The sequence below is a fragment of the Amblyraja radiata genome, chromosome 21 (genome assembly GCF_010909765.2).
Source record: "Amblyraja radiata isolate CabotCenter1 chromosome 21, sAmbRad1.1.pri, whole genome shotgun sequence".
Taxonomy (NCBI): domain Eukaryota; kingdom Metazoa; phylum Chordata; class Chondrichthyes; order Rajiformes; family Rajidae; genus Amblyraja; species Amblyraja radiata.
In genome coordinates this window covers 9,199,041-9,214,734 of record NC_045976.1, presented here as the reverse complement: position 1 = coordinate 9,214,734, position 15,694 = coordinate 9,199,041, and the positions used below count along the sequence as shown (strand labels likewise).

Genomic DNA, 15,694 nt, shown 5'->3' with positions numbered 1-15,694 from the left:
GACACATCCTGGACGCCTCCCTCATCAGGGAGTTTCACCGGCGTCATCCCGACCAGCCGTCCAAGTCCGCCACTCCTAGAGGGGTCGCCGCCCCTGAGACTCTGTCCCCTCTTCCGTCTGAGGCGCCCAGTGACGACGAGACGGAGCTTTCCTCTGATGCCATGGAGGAGGATGCGGACATGGATGTCTCGGACGAATATTAGCCCTCCTCCGGTCCCCCTCCTCCCACCCAACTCTGCGTGGGATTGGGTTTATTTTCTTTATTGTTTTTGTTTTTGTTTTGGGACGTCAGGAGCCGTCCCTTGAGGAGAGGGGTACTGTCACAGTCTGCCCTCTCCTCATTCTCATCCACTTCACCTCCCAGTACTTTTCCACCGGTCCCTCCTTCTCCTCACCTGCCTGCCTGTCACTCCCCTCTCATCAGCCCAACTCTCCTCACCTGTTGCACTCAGTTGCCTCTGATCACCTATTAACCCGGTATATAGACTCTCCTCACCGTTCACACAGTGCCAGATTGTTCTCAGCATTCATGCAAGACTCTCCAGCGATTTCCCGACTGCCTACACGGATTCGAACCTGCCTGCCCCTGACCATTCCGTCCTGTCGTCTTCCCGGATATCACTTCAGCCTTCTGTCCCCGACCACGGCCTTCGTCCCGTACCTCCTGGTTTCTGTCTGCCTCTCTCCTGGGCTGTTTGGTGTATCCCTGCAACGGCTCCTCGACTTCCTGCCTGGCTTCGACTCTCCTTTCGTCTGTCCCTCGCTGGTTTGTTTGCATCGTGTGTTGGATCTCCTGGTTACCGGACCTTCCGCTACCCCGACTACGTCTCCTGCCTGCCCCTCTTCGGAACCCTCGCTCAATCCTGAGCCTCTGTGTGAGTACGGTGTACCCATTCCTGTGTTACTACTCTGTGTTACAGTATCGTAATAAAGTTCATTACCAACTATACCTGCCTGATTCTGTGCTGCTATTGGGTCCAAGCTATACCCGTTACACTCTAAAACTAAAACTAAAAACAAATACTCACACACACACACACACTTCCCTGGTAGAGGGACCGAGACAGGGTGTTGGGGGAGAAAACGGCATAGCTAAAGATGGTGTAACATACCAAATGACCACTCACCTCCAAGATCCCTGGAAGGCACAGTAAGCAGGGACATTAATAGATAACCGTGCTTCCCAAGGCTATGTTGGCGGGACCCAGCACTCAGCAGATATATGATACTAGTCAGAGGGAAGGCCATTCGGCCCAACCTGCACATTCTGTCCCATTTGCCTGGATTGCTTATTTTATTAAGAGACTTCTTGTTCAGAGATACAGCACGGAAACAGGACCTTCGGCCCCCAAGTCTATGCCGACCACCAATCACTCGTTCATACACTAGTTTAGTGTAGTATTGAGATACAGCATAGAAACACACTCATCGGCCCACCAAGTCCACGCCGACCATCGATCACCGATTAATACTAGTTTGTTGCCCCCACTTTTACATCCTCTCCCTCCACACTAAGGAGCAATTAACAGAGGGTCGATTAACCTCCAATCCCGCACGTCTTTGGGGTATGGAAGGAAACTGGAGCACCCGGAGGAAACCCACAGGGAGGACTTGCAAACTTCACACAGACAACACCCAAGGTCAGGATCGAACCCGGGTCCCCGGCGTTGTGAAACAGCAGCTTTACCCGCTGCGCCACTGTGTTCACAGAGAATGTAAATTAGACAACGAAACCATCCAGGCCCACATGTAACCTATCAGCCTTTGCTTTCAAAGTAAGACCTCCAATTTATGAAAACAAAACTCACAAGCGCAATTACCATTTATTAGCTGAGCTTCTAATCAGGTGTCCCTTCCTAACCCAAGACTATGTGGTTACAATTAACAGCAATGGACCATCATTACAAGCTTTGAGGCACAATTAAAGACAATGTACCACAATTAGAGGCTTTGGGGTACAACTATAAGCAATGGATCAGAACTAGAAGCTTAGAGATACGTCTAAAGGTAATGCACCATGATTAGATGCTTTGAGGTACAACCATAAGGAATGCACCATGATTAGCTTTGAGATACAAGTAATGACAATGGACCATGATTAGAAGTTCTCGAGTAGAATCACATACAAAACTGAAGCGAATCACTCTCCACGGTCCTCCAGACGAGGCACAGCGGTTCACAGGAAGATCAGATCCTCTTCGAGTTAAGCCGCTGCTGCCTCAGAAATATGTGCCCGCTAGTTTTGCTGCTTCATCAGCGGGTGGAATAAACAACTTACACCTTGAGAAGAATGTGTGCAGGGAGCTGGTCGCTGTAACGACGTTCGATTCAACCTACACCTTCCCCTGCCTGTGCATGTTTGTCTGCACACACGTGCGTGTACATTCACGTGTATTGTGCACATTATGCACAAAAACATGATTCTTTAAATTGGCGTCGGAAACCAGCACCACTGCGTTGCTAATGTTTTCAATGATGATGAATGAATGAATTAATGAATATTTGGTGGTATACATATTTAACATAATTCATATACAATTCAGATATGACACATTTATACATAAATGACCATTTTGGATTGAAAGATTTCTATCTGTATGAAAATTCAAAGACATCCATTTATTATATATAGATATTTTGAATCATATCATAAATCTATAATTACACAATCATATACAAAATATGATAATGTGTAATATCCACATACACATACCGATTCAAAGATTTCTTTGTTTAAATGTGCATGTGCTAATTCAAAATATCCAAATATAATTTTGAATTTGTATATACACATAGACTGAGGAAGTGTGTGGGAAAGAACTGCAGATGCTGGTTGGTGCACAAAATGTGTTGAAGTCTGAAGAGGGGTTTCGACCCGAAATGTCACCCACTCCTTCTCTCCAGAGATGCTGCCTGTCCCGCTGAGTTAATCCAGTACCATAGACTGAGGAATCTTTGAATCAGTGTGTGTATACGTACATATCCCACATTTATTTTTTTTTGAGTATGTGTGTGTGACATGCATGCGTACTTATATTTGGATATTCAAAAATATATCAATACGTGGCTGTATTTGATATTTCATATAAACAGAAATCTCTGAATTGGTATGTGCACATTACATGCACGGTTAAATAAAGAGACGGTCTTTAGACCGGTTTGTGAATGTTTCAATGTGTGTGGGTGTGTCTTTACAATGGAGCTGTGCGTGTGTGTGTGGAAAGGACATTGCTCCTGGCTCTATGCAATGCAGCAGAGCGGCGCTTGTATTAAATGCAGCAAGCGGGTCTTGTGTTAAATAGAGCAAGGGGGTCGTATTAAATTGTTCAAGGGGGACGTACTAATGAGCAAGGGGGTCATATATTAAATGCAGTAAAGGGGGTCATATATTAAATGCAGTAAGGGGGCTCCTATGATAAATGCAGTAAGGGGGCTCCTGTGTTAAATGCAGCAAGAAGGTCTTGATGTAAGTAATGCAGTCAAGGAGAATGTTGTATTCAATCCGGAAAGAGATTGCCGCTGTGATTTTTTTCACTGGCTCACAACCCCTTTCCCTCCGCGGTACCGTTACATTCCCCTCCAATTGTCCACCCCCTCTCTCCCTCTCTCCCTTTCCTACCTGAAGCCAGCGATGGCTGTCTGGTTTCGCTTCCACCTCCCCTGGCGCAGGATCTCGCTGACGATCTCCTTCTCGTCCGGTATCCTGTAGACTGGGTAGACGTAGAGCCAGCACAGGACAAAGACACACAGGGCTACGGCCAGCGAGAGCCGGGAGCGGGGGCACAGCCGGCGAGGCTGCATACTTGGTGCGGGCGGGCGGATGCAGTGGGTCCCGACCTGCTTCACATGGTCCTCCGGCTCGCTGGTGATGCAGACAATCAGAAAGCTTATAGCAATGCAGCATTTGGAGTGCTTTAAAGCTGAAATACTCCAGCCCCGGCAAGTCGCTGCTGTGCGAATCACAAAAATAAATATTTCACTTCCCTCTTGTTTAACCTCGGCGCATTGCTAACAACAATACAGTATGTTCCACGCTCAGCTCAGCTCGGAGGAGGTTATCTCTGCCGCATGCAAGAAAAAAACTTCACTGCATCCATGATGCAAAGAGGGCTGTTGTGCCGTTGAGTGGAGATGCAATGCTCTCGCTGCCTGGCCACACAAAGCGAGCCTTGTGTGTGTGGGTGTGTGAGTGCGGGAGGCACACGTCTACCGCTCCTGACTTGTCTTCCAGTGGGAGGGCTATGTCTTTTCACCGCCCTCGATCTCACAACACCACAATGCCCATTCATCAGGCCGTTATTTTATATATCTATCTATCTATATATATATATATAACAAAATGATGAATGAACATTGTGGCGTACACACATATATATATATACATATATATATATATACATATATGTGTGTGTGTGTGTTATGTGTGCGTGTGTGTATTCTACATAACTCTTCATGCATTCTTCCAATATCAAATGGTGTCATCTTCAGCGGTGGTAGCGCCTATCTTTAGGCAAAACACCCTTAAAAACGTATATACAACATATATATACGTATCAAACATATATGTGTGTGTGTGTGTGTGTGTGTGTTTGTGTAAGTTTCATAAGTATATAGGACATTGATCATTCTTTTTATTCTGGATTTTAATTCATGTTTTTTTTTTTAAATATATAATTTATGATGCTTTTATAAGTGATATACTAAAATTTTATATGTACTTTATGATGATTTTAATATGCAATGTATTTTTATGTAATGTTGTCCCTTGTCTGGACCTTGAGTCCGAAATAAAGTTTATTTATTATTATTATTATTATTATTATTATTATTATATATACATATACACAGAGATAGACACAAAAATGCTGGAGTAACTCAGGCAGCAGCTCTGGAGAGAAGGAATGGGTGATGTTTCGGGTCGAGACCATTCTTCAGACTGGTTAGGGATAAGGGAAACGAGAGATATAGATGGTGATGTGGAAAGACAAAGAACAATAAATGAAAGATTTGTAAAAAAAAGTAACGATGATGGAGGAAACAGGCCATTGTAAGCAGTTTGTAGGGTGACAATGAGAAGCTAGTGCGACCTGGGTGGGGGAGGGGTAGAGAAGAGGGAATGCAAGTATATAAACACCCACACACATCTATATTTATATATATATATATATACAGATATATATATAGACACATGCACATATATAATAATAATAATAATAATAACTTTATTTATAGAGCACTTTAAAAACAACCACAGTTGCAACAAAGTGCTGTACATGACTAATCATGGACAAGAGATTATTACATAACAATAGAAACATTAAACGAAAGAGTAAAAACAATAAAATTAAAAACATTAAAAGCACTAAAAACAGGAGCAAAGTCTCAAGCAGTGTCAAAAGCCAAGGAATATAAATGTGTTTTAATACTGGTTTTAAAGATGGACAGTGAGGGGACCTGTCTGATGTGCAACGGCAGGGTGTTCCAGAGTGCCGGAGCAGCAACAGAGAAGGCTCTATATATGTATATATTTATATGGGTGCGTGTGTGTATATATATATATATGTGTGTGTGTGTGTGTATATATAAGTTTGAGCAAGGGGATCTTGTATTTAAAACCTTGTATTAAATATACATATATTTAATACAAGACTTTTATATAAAATATTGTATTATATATAAAGGCCTGTGGCGTAAAATATATTAAAGCAAAAATGGTTATATATATTATATAAAATAATTTATTTTAATATATTTTATATATAAATTAATTAATATATATATATATTAATTATTTAATATATTTTACATATATATTTTAATATATTTAAATATGCAATTATATTAAATATTATACATCATATATCATGATAATAGATATTATATCATTATATACATTTTAATTTCAAGGCTACAAAAGCATCTGCTACTAAATAAACTTTGATCAGCATAAAAAATACATACAAAACAAAAAGCTCTTCATACATTCTCTATAAATTCATCACATATGGATTCTCTATATTCAATAGTGTAATTTTCAATGGTATTAGTGCCTATCTTTAGGCAAAACACCCAGACAACATTATCTGAAGAAGGGTCTCGACCCGAAACGTCACCTATTCCTTCACTCCATAGATGCTGCCTCACCCGCTGAGTTTCTCCAGCATTTTTATCTACCTTGTGACAACATTAAACATACATGGAATGTGTTTTAAAAAAAGCACCTTCGGGGGGTTTTCATAGAGCAATAAATGCCTGTGTGTGGAGGGAGAGCAGCGCGAGAGTGTGTTACAGAACTCTCATCAGAGAGAGTAGAACTGATCAGGATGACGATGAACTTGTCGACCATCTCTACAGCAGCTCCCCCGATGAGGGCAAGGTTATCTCCAACCCCTTGCTTCCTTAATTCAGCATTTAACTCCTCCATCCTGCTGGATGGCAACTTGAATGCCCAGGAGCGAAGAAGGCGGCTAAAGATGGTCAACACAGCCCACTTCATCACGGCTTCTGACCTTTCCACCATCTAAGGTATTTACAGGAATGTGTGGCAACTCACTCACTCACGGCTGGTGGGCTGGTGGTTGACTCACGGCTAATCCTTGAAATTCTATTTCAAGCAGGGTATAAGGCCACCAAATTCAAGTGCAGTTTCTTACCACTTCTAGCAGGGTGCAAGGCCACCAAATTCAAGTGCAGTTTCATACCATTTGAAGTAGGGTGCAAAGCCACTAAAGACAGCGAGTCATGACCTCTCCCTTCTCCATCTTGCAGAGACTGAGCCACACCCACATTTCCGGGTTTTATAACCCTTCTCCCCCCCCCCCACCGGAAAAGGTGTGGCTTTCATGGAGTGATTGACAGGAGAGAGATTCTCAACATTTAAAAAAAAACTAATAACACTTTTATTTTTCATTGATGGGAAGAATTCTCTGCATCTACTCAGCGGAGGGGGACTGAGTAAGATGGCCAAAAAGTAAAACGGCTTTCTGGAGCGCTAGTATGAACCATTTTAGAACCAATAGTCATTTTTTTGCAAGCTTTAGAACCAATAGACATTTTTTGCAAGCTTTAGAACCAATAGACATTATTTGCAAGCTTTAAAACCAATAGACATTTTTTTGCAAGCATTTTAGAACCAATAGACATTTTATTGCAAGCTTTAGAACCAATAGAGACACTTTTTGCAAGCTTTAGAACCAAGTCATTTTTTTGCAAGCTTTAGAACCAATAGAGACACTTTTTGCAAGCTTTAGAACCAATAGACATTTTTTGCCAGCTTTAGAACCAATAGACATATTTTTGCCAGCTTTAGAACCTATAGACATATTTTTGCAAGCTTTAGAACCAATGGACATATTTTTGCAAGCTTAGAACCAATAGAGACATATTTTTGCCAGCTTTAGAACCAATAGACATATTTTTGCAAGCTTTAGAACCAATAGACATATTTTTGCAAGCTTAGAACCAATAGAGACATTTTTTGCAAGCTTTAGAACCAATAGAGACATTTTGTGCAAGCTTTAGAACCAATAGACACTTTTTGCAAGCTTTAGAACCAATAGAGACACTTTTTGCAAGCTTTAGAACCAAAAGAGACACGTTTTGCAGGCTTTAGAACCAATGGACATTTTTTGCAAGCTTTAATAATAATAATAAATTTTATATTTAATGGGCGCCTTTCATACAAAATCTCAAGGACACCTTACATAGTAATCGGAATAAAAACATATAATCGGAGTAAAACAAGTAATTAAAGACATCACAATGACACAAATTAAAAACAGAATTCAATCCAAAAACAGAAAATCAAAAACACAGTGTGAAGAGAGAGCAGCGGCAACCAATTCGTGCCAGCGTCCACTCTCTCTTCACGGCAGCCATCTTGGACACAGACCTACAAGACTACAGTTAGACAAAAAAAATCATCCCCCCACAGTGGATAGCACTGTGGAGGAAGGCACAATGTCCAGTCCCCACCCCATGTTCACCCCAAAGTCAGGCCTATTGGGGCCACCGCAATTGCCTCTACGGAGGCCCGATGTCCCTGGCCGTTCTCACCGGGTGGTCTTGCCCCGGCGTCGGGAGAGTCCTTTCGGCGGCTGGGCCACTTGGAACGGCCGCTTCTTGGTTGGAGCCCGCGGCTGCCGAAGCCGACAAGGCCGCGCCGGTTTGGAGCTCCTAGGCTCCAGATGAAAAAGTCGTCGACCGCTCTCCTCACAGCCGCCTTGCCGCCTCTACGCACGCCGCCTCTCCGCTCCGCAAACCCGCAGCCCGGAGATGTTGCTCACGGCGGTCCAGCTCGCCAGAGCTCCAGCGCGGCGACCCAGGCAAGGCATCGCCCGCTCCGCTCCGCTCCAGCGCTCCAGCGCTCCAGTGCTCCAATGCAGTGCCGCCACGCAGGCCGAGGTGCTGGGTGGTTCCCGCCAAGAAACGGCGCTCCAAGCCCGCTGGTAGGCCACGACGACGGGTCGACGGGCAGCCCGGAAAAAAGGCTGCCACACCGACCAGGTAAGGACCTATAAATAAAGTAACACCTACCCCCCCACATTAAAAGACCATATCCCCTACAAACAAAAAAACAGGACATTAAAAACTAGAAAAAAAACGAATTTAAGACGGACGGCTGCTGCTAGCAGCCGTTCACCAAGATGGCTCCTCCTCCTCTTTAGAACCAATGGACATTTTTATGCAAGCTTTAGAACCAATAGAGACACTTTTTGCAAGCTTTAGAACCAATAGAGACACTTTTTTGCTAGCTTTAGAACCAATAGACATTTTTTGCAAGCTTTAGACCAATAGACATTTTATTGTAAGCTTTAGAACCAATAGACACTTTTTTTGCAAGCTTTAGAACCAATAGACATTTTTTGCAAGCTTTAGAACCAACAGAGACACTTTTTGCAAGCTTTAGAACCAATAAAGACACTTTTTGCAAGCTTTAGAACCAATAGACATTTTTGAAAGCTTTAGAACCACTAAGGGCACTTACATTTGAGTAGACATGTGTTCAGTGTTATTCACAGCTCAGAGAAATGTGACCCTCTGCCTTCCTCCATCTTGAAGAGTGTGTGGCACACCACTTCCTGGTTTTATAGTCCCTCCCCCTGCCGCCAGCGGGGGCAGCAGAGAGAATGGGGAATTTTGTAAAAACATTAATATCTCTGTAATTTTTAATCGACGGGAAAAATCCTCGGCACACATGCGGCGGAGGGGGGCTCTGAGCGAGGTGGCCAAAAATGACGGCCATAGGTGGCGGCGTTCTTTCGGAAATCGCAGCACAGATGGCCAAAACCGGTCAAGAACAGACATTTAGTAATATAGATAGATAGACACATTCTGCAAGCATTTTAGAACCACTAAGGGCACTTACATTTGAGTAGACATGTGTTCAGTGTTATTCACAGCTCAGAGAAATGTGACCCTCTGCCTTCCTCCATCTTGAAGAGTGTGTGGCACACCACTTCCTGGTTTTATAGTCCCTCCCCCCTGCCGCCAGCGGGGGCAGCAGAGAGAATGGGGAATTCTGTAAATCGCAGCACAGATGGCCAAAACCGGTCAAGAACAGACTTTTAGTAATATAGATATAACTTTTTTTTAAATTATATTGTTTACAGAGTTTTACCGCATCTGGAGTATTGTGAGCAGCTTTGGGCCCCATATCTGAGTAAGGATGTGCTGGCATTGGAGAATGTCCAGAGGAGGTTTATGAGAATGATCCCAGGAATGAGTGGGTTAACATATGATGAGTGTTTGTCGGCACTGGGCCTGTACTCGGTGGAGTTTAGAAGGATGAGGGGTCACCTCATTGAAACTTACCAAATAGTGATAGGCCTGGATAGAATGGATGTGGAGAGGATGTTTCCACTAGTGGGAGAGTCTAGGACCAGAGGCATAGCCTCAGAATAAAATGACGTATCTATAAAAAGGAGATGAGGAGGAATTTCTTTAGTCAGAGAGTGGTGAATCTGTGGAATTCATTGCCACAGATGGCTGTGAAGGCCAAGTCAATGGATATTTTTAAGGCAGAGATTGCCAGATTCTTGATTAGTACAGGTGTTAAGGGTTGTGGGGGCAAGGCAGGAGAATGGGGTTGAGAGGGAAAGATAGCTCAACCATGATTGAATGGCAGAGTAGATTTGATGGGCCGAATATGCTCATTCTGCTCCTATGACTTATGAACACAAACTCCACCCCCCAGACAGCCAATTTGCTTATCGTTGAAACAGGTCCACAGCATCTGGTATATCCCTGGCCCAAAACTCAACCCTGGAGTATCTAGATAAGGAGGAAACACACATTTGACAGACTCCACTTTATTGACTGCCTTCAAAACCATAATCCCATCCAAACTCATCTCCGATCCAGTGAAACAGGGAATCAACACTGCCACTAGATGCTCAGTTTCCTGAGTCACTGACCACAGTCACTGAGGGTAGGCGATAGAACAAACTCCACGATAATTCTCAACACCGATGCCCCACAAGGATGTGTTCTCAGCCCCTTGTTATACTCCCTGCACACTTACAACTGCGCGGCCCAATGCTGCTCCGTCTACTTAGAAGTTTACAGATGACTCCACCGTAGTGGGCCACATCAGGAACAATGATGAGATGGAGTATGGGAACGAGATAGAGTTTAGTAACGTGGTGTCAGGACAAACAATCTCCCCCTCAATGTCAGCAAGGTGAAGGAAGGAGCTGGTTATCAAATTCCAGGGAACAGGATGGGTTACACATACACCCCCAACACACACACACCTACCCCGCACACACACACCCCCAACACACACACACACCTACACACATACACACACACACACACACACACACACACACACACACACACACACGTACACACACGTACACACACGTACACACACGTACACACACACACACACACACACACACACACGTACACACACACACGTACACACAGACCCACACACACACACACCCCCACCCCCAACACACACACACCTACACACACACACACACACACACGCACACACACACACACACACCCACACACACACCCCAACACACACACACACCCCCAACACACACACACCTACCCCGCACACACACACACACACACACTGATATCCCCCACATACCACACCCCCCCACACAGACACCTCCAACACGCACACACATGCCTTACACCCTCCCCACACACACACACCCCTACACACAAATACACCTCCAAAACCCCCCCCACACACACATACCCCCCACACACCCACACCCTCCCCACACACACGCACACCTCCCACACACACCCCACACACACCTCAAACACACACCCCTACCCACACACACCTTCACCCTTCCCACACATACACACAGCTCCACACCCACCCCACACAGACGCATCCCCACACACAAACACACAGTTGGTATCAGTGGTGCAAAAATGGAAATAGCCGAGAGATTCATGATATTTAGTTGTGACAATAATAAACCAATAAGAATAATTATCTATCAGTGTGATGTTGGCTTGTTGCCAATGGAACAAATCTCAATTAAAACAGTGATGTCTGTCTGTCATAGTCAGAGTCATACAGTGTGGAGACAGGCCGTTAGCCAACAATGTCCCAGCTACACTAGTCCCATCTGCCTGTGCTTGGTCCATATCCCTCCAAACCTGTCCTATCCATGTACCTGTCTAACTTCTTGTTAAATGTTGGGATAGTACCAGCCTCAACGACCTCCTCTGGCAGCTCGTTCCATACACCCGCCACCCTTTGTGTGAAAAAGTGATCCCTCGGATTCTTAATGATGATTTATTAATGTTCTAGTATTATATCGATCATGTTACATAAAATATAGAACAGTGCAGCACGATAGCAGACGCTTCGGCCCACAATGTCCGACTTGAACATGATGCCACTTTAAATTAATCTCCTCTGCCAGCACGTGATCCATATCCCTCCATTCCCTGCATGTCCATGTGCCTGTCTAAAAGCTTCTTAAACGCCACTATCATATCCACCTCTGGCAGCACGTTCTAGACACCCACCACTCTGGTAGGTAAAAAACGTGCCATACAGCACGGAAACAGGTCCACGTTGACCAAGATGTCACAACTCTTTTCAACTTTACCCCTTTCACCTTAATAATAATAATGGATGGGATTTATATAGCGCCTTTCTAATACTCAAGGCGCTTTACATCGCATTATTCATTCACTCCTCAGTCACACTCGGTGGTGGTAAGCTACTTCTGTAGCCACAGCTGCCCTGGGGCAGACTGACGGAAGCGTGGCTGCCAATCTGCGCCTACGGCCCCTCCGACCACCAATCACTCACACACATTCACACACATTCACACACAGGCAAAGGTGGGTGAAGTGTCTTGCCCAAGGACACAACGACAGTATGCACTCCAAGCGGGATTCGAACCGGCTACCTTCCGGTTGCCGGCCGAACACTTAGCCCATTGTGCCATCACCAAACACCCCTCCTTAAAGCTATTGAATTAAAATAAAAGCTACCGACATCTCTGACTCACCTGGTAAGGAGCGATTCGCTTACAGGAGTTTTAGTTTAGTTTAGTTTAGAGTTACTGCATGGAAACCGGCCCTTCGGCTCACGCACTCTGTGCCGACCAGCGATCCCCGCGCACTAGCACCATCCTACACACTGAGGGACAATTTACAATCTTTGCCAAAGCCAGTTAACCTACAAACCTGTACAGCTTTGGAGTGTGGGAGGAAACCGAAGAGCTCGGAGAAAACCCACGCAGGTCAAGGGGAGAATGTACAAACTCCGTCCAGACAGCACCCGCAGTCAGGATTGAACCCGGGTATCTGGTGCTGTAAGGCAGCAACTCTAGTTTAGTTTAGTTTGGAGATACCGCATGGGTAACACCCCTTCGACCCACCGAGCCCGTGCCGACCAGCGATCCCCGCACACTAGCACTATCCTACACACGAGGGACACATCACAATTTTTACCAAAGCCAATTCACCTACAATCCTGCACGTCTTTGGAGTGTGGGAGGAAACCGGAGCACCTGGTTAAAAGTGACATGTTTACGCTGAGAGATCGTGCATACTCCGTACTGGCTGCACCTGTAGTCAGGATCGAACCCAGGTCTCTGCCGCCAAAAGGCAGGAACTCTACTGCCGTGCGACTGTGCTGCCCTACAACTTGACCGACATGAGGAATCCTTATTAAATTCAGACTACTATGCTGCACAGGCTAGATGCAGGAAAAATATTCCCCATGTTGGGGGAGTCCAGAACCAGGGGTCACAGTTTAAGAATAAGGGGTAGGCCATTTAGGACTGAGATGAGGAAAAACTTCTTCACCCAGAGAGTTGTGAATCTGTGGAATTCTCTACCTTTCAAGAGAGAGTTAGATTTAGCGCTTAGGGTTAAAGGAATTAAGGATATGGGGGGGGGGAGAAGGTAGGAACGGGGTACTGATTTTAGATGATCAGCCATGATCATATCAAAAGGCGGTACTGGCTCGAAGGGTCGAATGGCCTACTCCTGCACCTATCTTTCTATATTTCTACTTGGCAGGTTGAACGTTTCCATTACACAGCATTCTACTGTACTTGCAGTTTTCGACTGACTTTCTTCCAAGACTTACCAGGCCTGAGTCTTCTTACAGAAGAACATCGAAGCGTTTCTTCCTGAAGTGATGTTACAGATGCCTTTATGGAGTTCTCCAATAATAATTAGCAGATGGATTCCTTCCTGGACAATTTTCCATTCCCACATCAAATGATCTGGCAGAGATCAGTAATCATTTGAAATGAAAGGGACACAATTTATTAAATGAGATGCTACCCAATTACTTGTCGTAGCCTTGCTCAAAAAACAAAATTATACCGTCTGCTGCAATGGGGTTTTAATAGTAAGTTATCTAAATGAAAAATAGTTGACTTGCTTCCGATATAAAAATATGTTTGAAGCAACCCTACCATGTGTGGGGTGGCTCGATGGAGCTGCTGCCTCATAGTGCCACAGACCCCGGTTACATCCTGACCTCGGGTGCTGTCTGTCTGGTTTGTGGAGTTTGCACGTTCTCCGTGACCGTGTGGGTTTCTTCCTAGTGGTCTGGTTTCCTCCCACAACCCAAAGACGTGTGGGTTTGCAGGTTAATTGGCCCTCTGTAAATTGCCCCTAATGTGTAGGGAGTGGATGAGAAAGTGGGATAACGCAGAACTAGTGTGAGCGGGAGATCGATGGTCGGCGTGGACTCGTTGGGCCAAAGGGTTTGTTTCCATGCTGTGTCTTTAATGGTTTAATGCCACTTTATCGTTAATGTCCCCAAGTGAAATTCCTTTTTTTCCCCCATAGAAACATAGAAAGTAGGTGCAGGAGTGGGCCATTTGGATCTTCGAGCCAGCAATTCAATATGATCATGGCTGATCATCCAAAATCAGTACCGCGTTCCTACTTTCTTCCCATATCCCTTCATTCCGTTAGCCCTAAGAGCTATATTTAACACAATTCAAGAGAGAGTTCGATATAGCTCTTAGGGCTATCGGAATCAAGGTAAAAATCTTCCTACACATTGTCCACGAATAGTTGCTCTACTCAACAGCCCAAAATCTGTAGCCTCCCTTTGATCTGGTATTTTGTTGGTTCACATGCTTGATCAATGGTGTTTTATCATGAATGTTTTATTATTATTAATGTTTAGTGTTTTCTGAGTCATTCGTAACTATCTTCAAAACCAGTCTCAAAACCCTTTTCTATTCCTTGGCTTTTGACCCTGCATGAGACTTTGCTCCTGTTTTAGTGTTTTTAATGTTTTTTTATTGTTTTTACTCTCTTTTTAATGTTTTTATTGTCTTGTAATAATTTTTTGTTCATGATTAGGCATGTACAGCACTTTGTTGCAACAGTGGTTGTTTTTAAAGTGCTCTATAAATAAAGTTATTATTATTATTATTATTATTATCACTGTATGTCATGTTGTTACTTGTGGGCGGAGCACCAAGGCAAATTCCTTGTATGTGAATACTTGGCCAATAAACTTACTTACTTATACTCAAGCACGAGAGTGTAAGAACAGTCGAGTACACTAACCAAATACACAAGAATTGCCATGTTTCCAGCACCATCTTGTACCTTTCAAGTGCAAAGTCGTTAAAAATGTTAAGGGTTTTAAATTGACATTGATGATAAATCTCTAAACTAAATAGCAGGTCAGGAAAATGGGGTTAGTGCAGAGTGGTGTCACAGGTTACATGCATGATGATGGGAGAAGACGCCTTTCAGTGCTGCACGATTCAATACAGAAAGGAAGACATCGCAGAAGCTTTTGTATGGTATTGTGCAAGTATTATTGGCTCCGGTTCCTATTTTATATTGGGACTTGGAAGGATTGCTGCACAGTTCAATCCATTTTTAATAATGCCACTCATTTTAAACTACTAATCTTTATTTAGTTTTATAGCTCTATTTATTCCCTGGCTTTTTAAGTCCTGTCTTTGTCCCCTGAGGATGTTTAATATAGTACATATGGACCATGCAAATTGCATTCAACCACTTCCCAGGGTTGCCTATAAGGTACTAAAAACAATGATAAAAACAAAATTTTGACAAAACGCAAGCTGAAATGTCAGGTGTATGCATTATACATCCCAATGGAAGAGACAATCGACAGGGAAATTGAAGTTGTCCCATGAGATTCAGACATTAAACAAGAACACGCTAGAGGCAGGAAACATGCTCCCGA

General features: G+C 44.0%; 1 protein-coding gene across 1 annotated transcript in view; it reads right to left on the bottom strand.

Moving 5' to 3' along the window:
* Positions 1-4,225, bottom strand: part of st8sia1 (ST8 alpha-N-acetyl-neuraminide alpha-2,8-sialyltransferase 1) — a 53,662-nt gene extending 49,437 nt beyond the window's left edge. The window contains exon 1 of the mRNA XM_033039471.1: positions 3,620-4,225. Coding sequence (XP_032895362.1) covers positions 3,620-3,801 — 182 coding nt within the window. The 5' untranslated portion in view covers positions 3,802-4,225. The remainder of the gene's footprint in view (positions 1-3,619) is intronic.
* Positions 4,226-15,694: the final 11,469 nt, after the last annotated feature.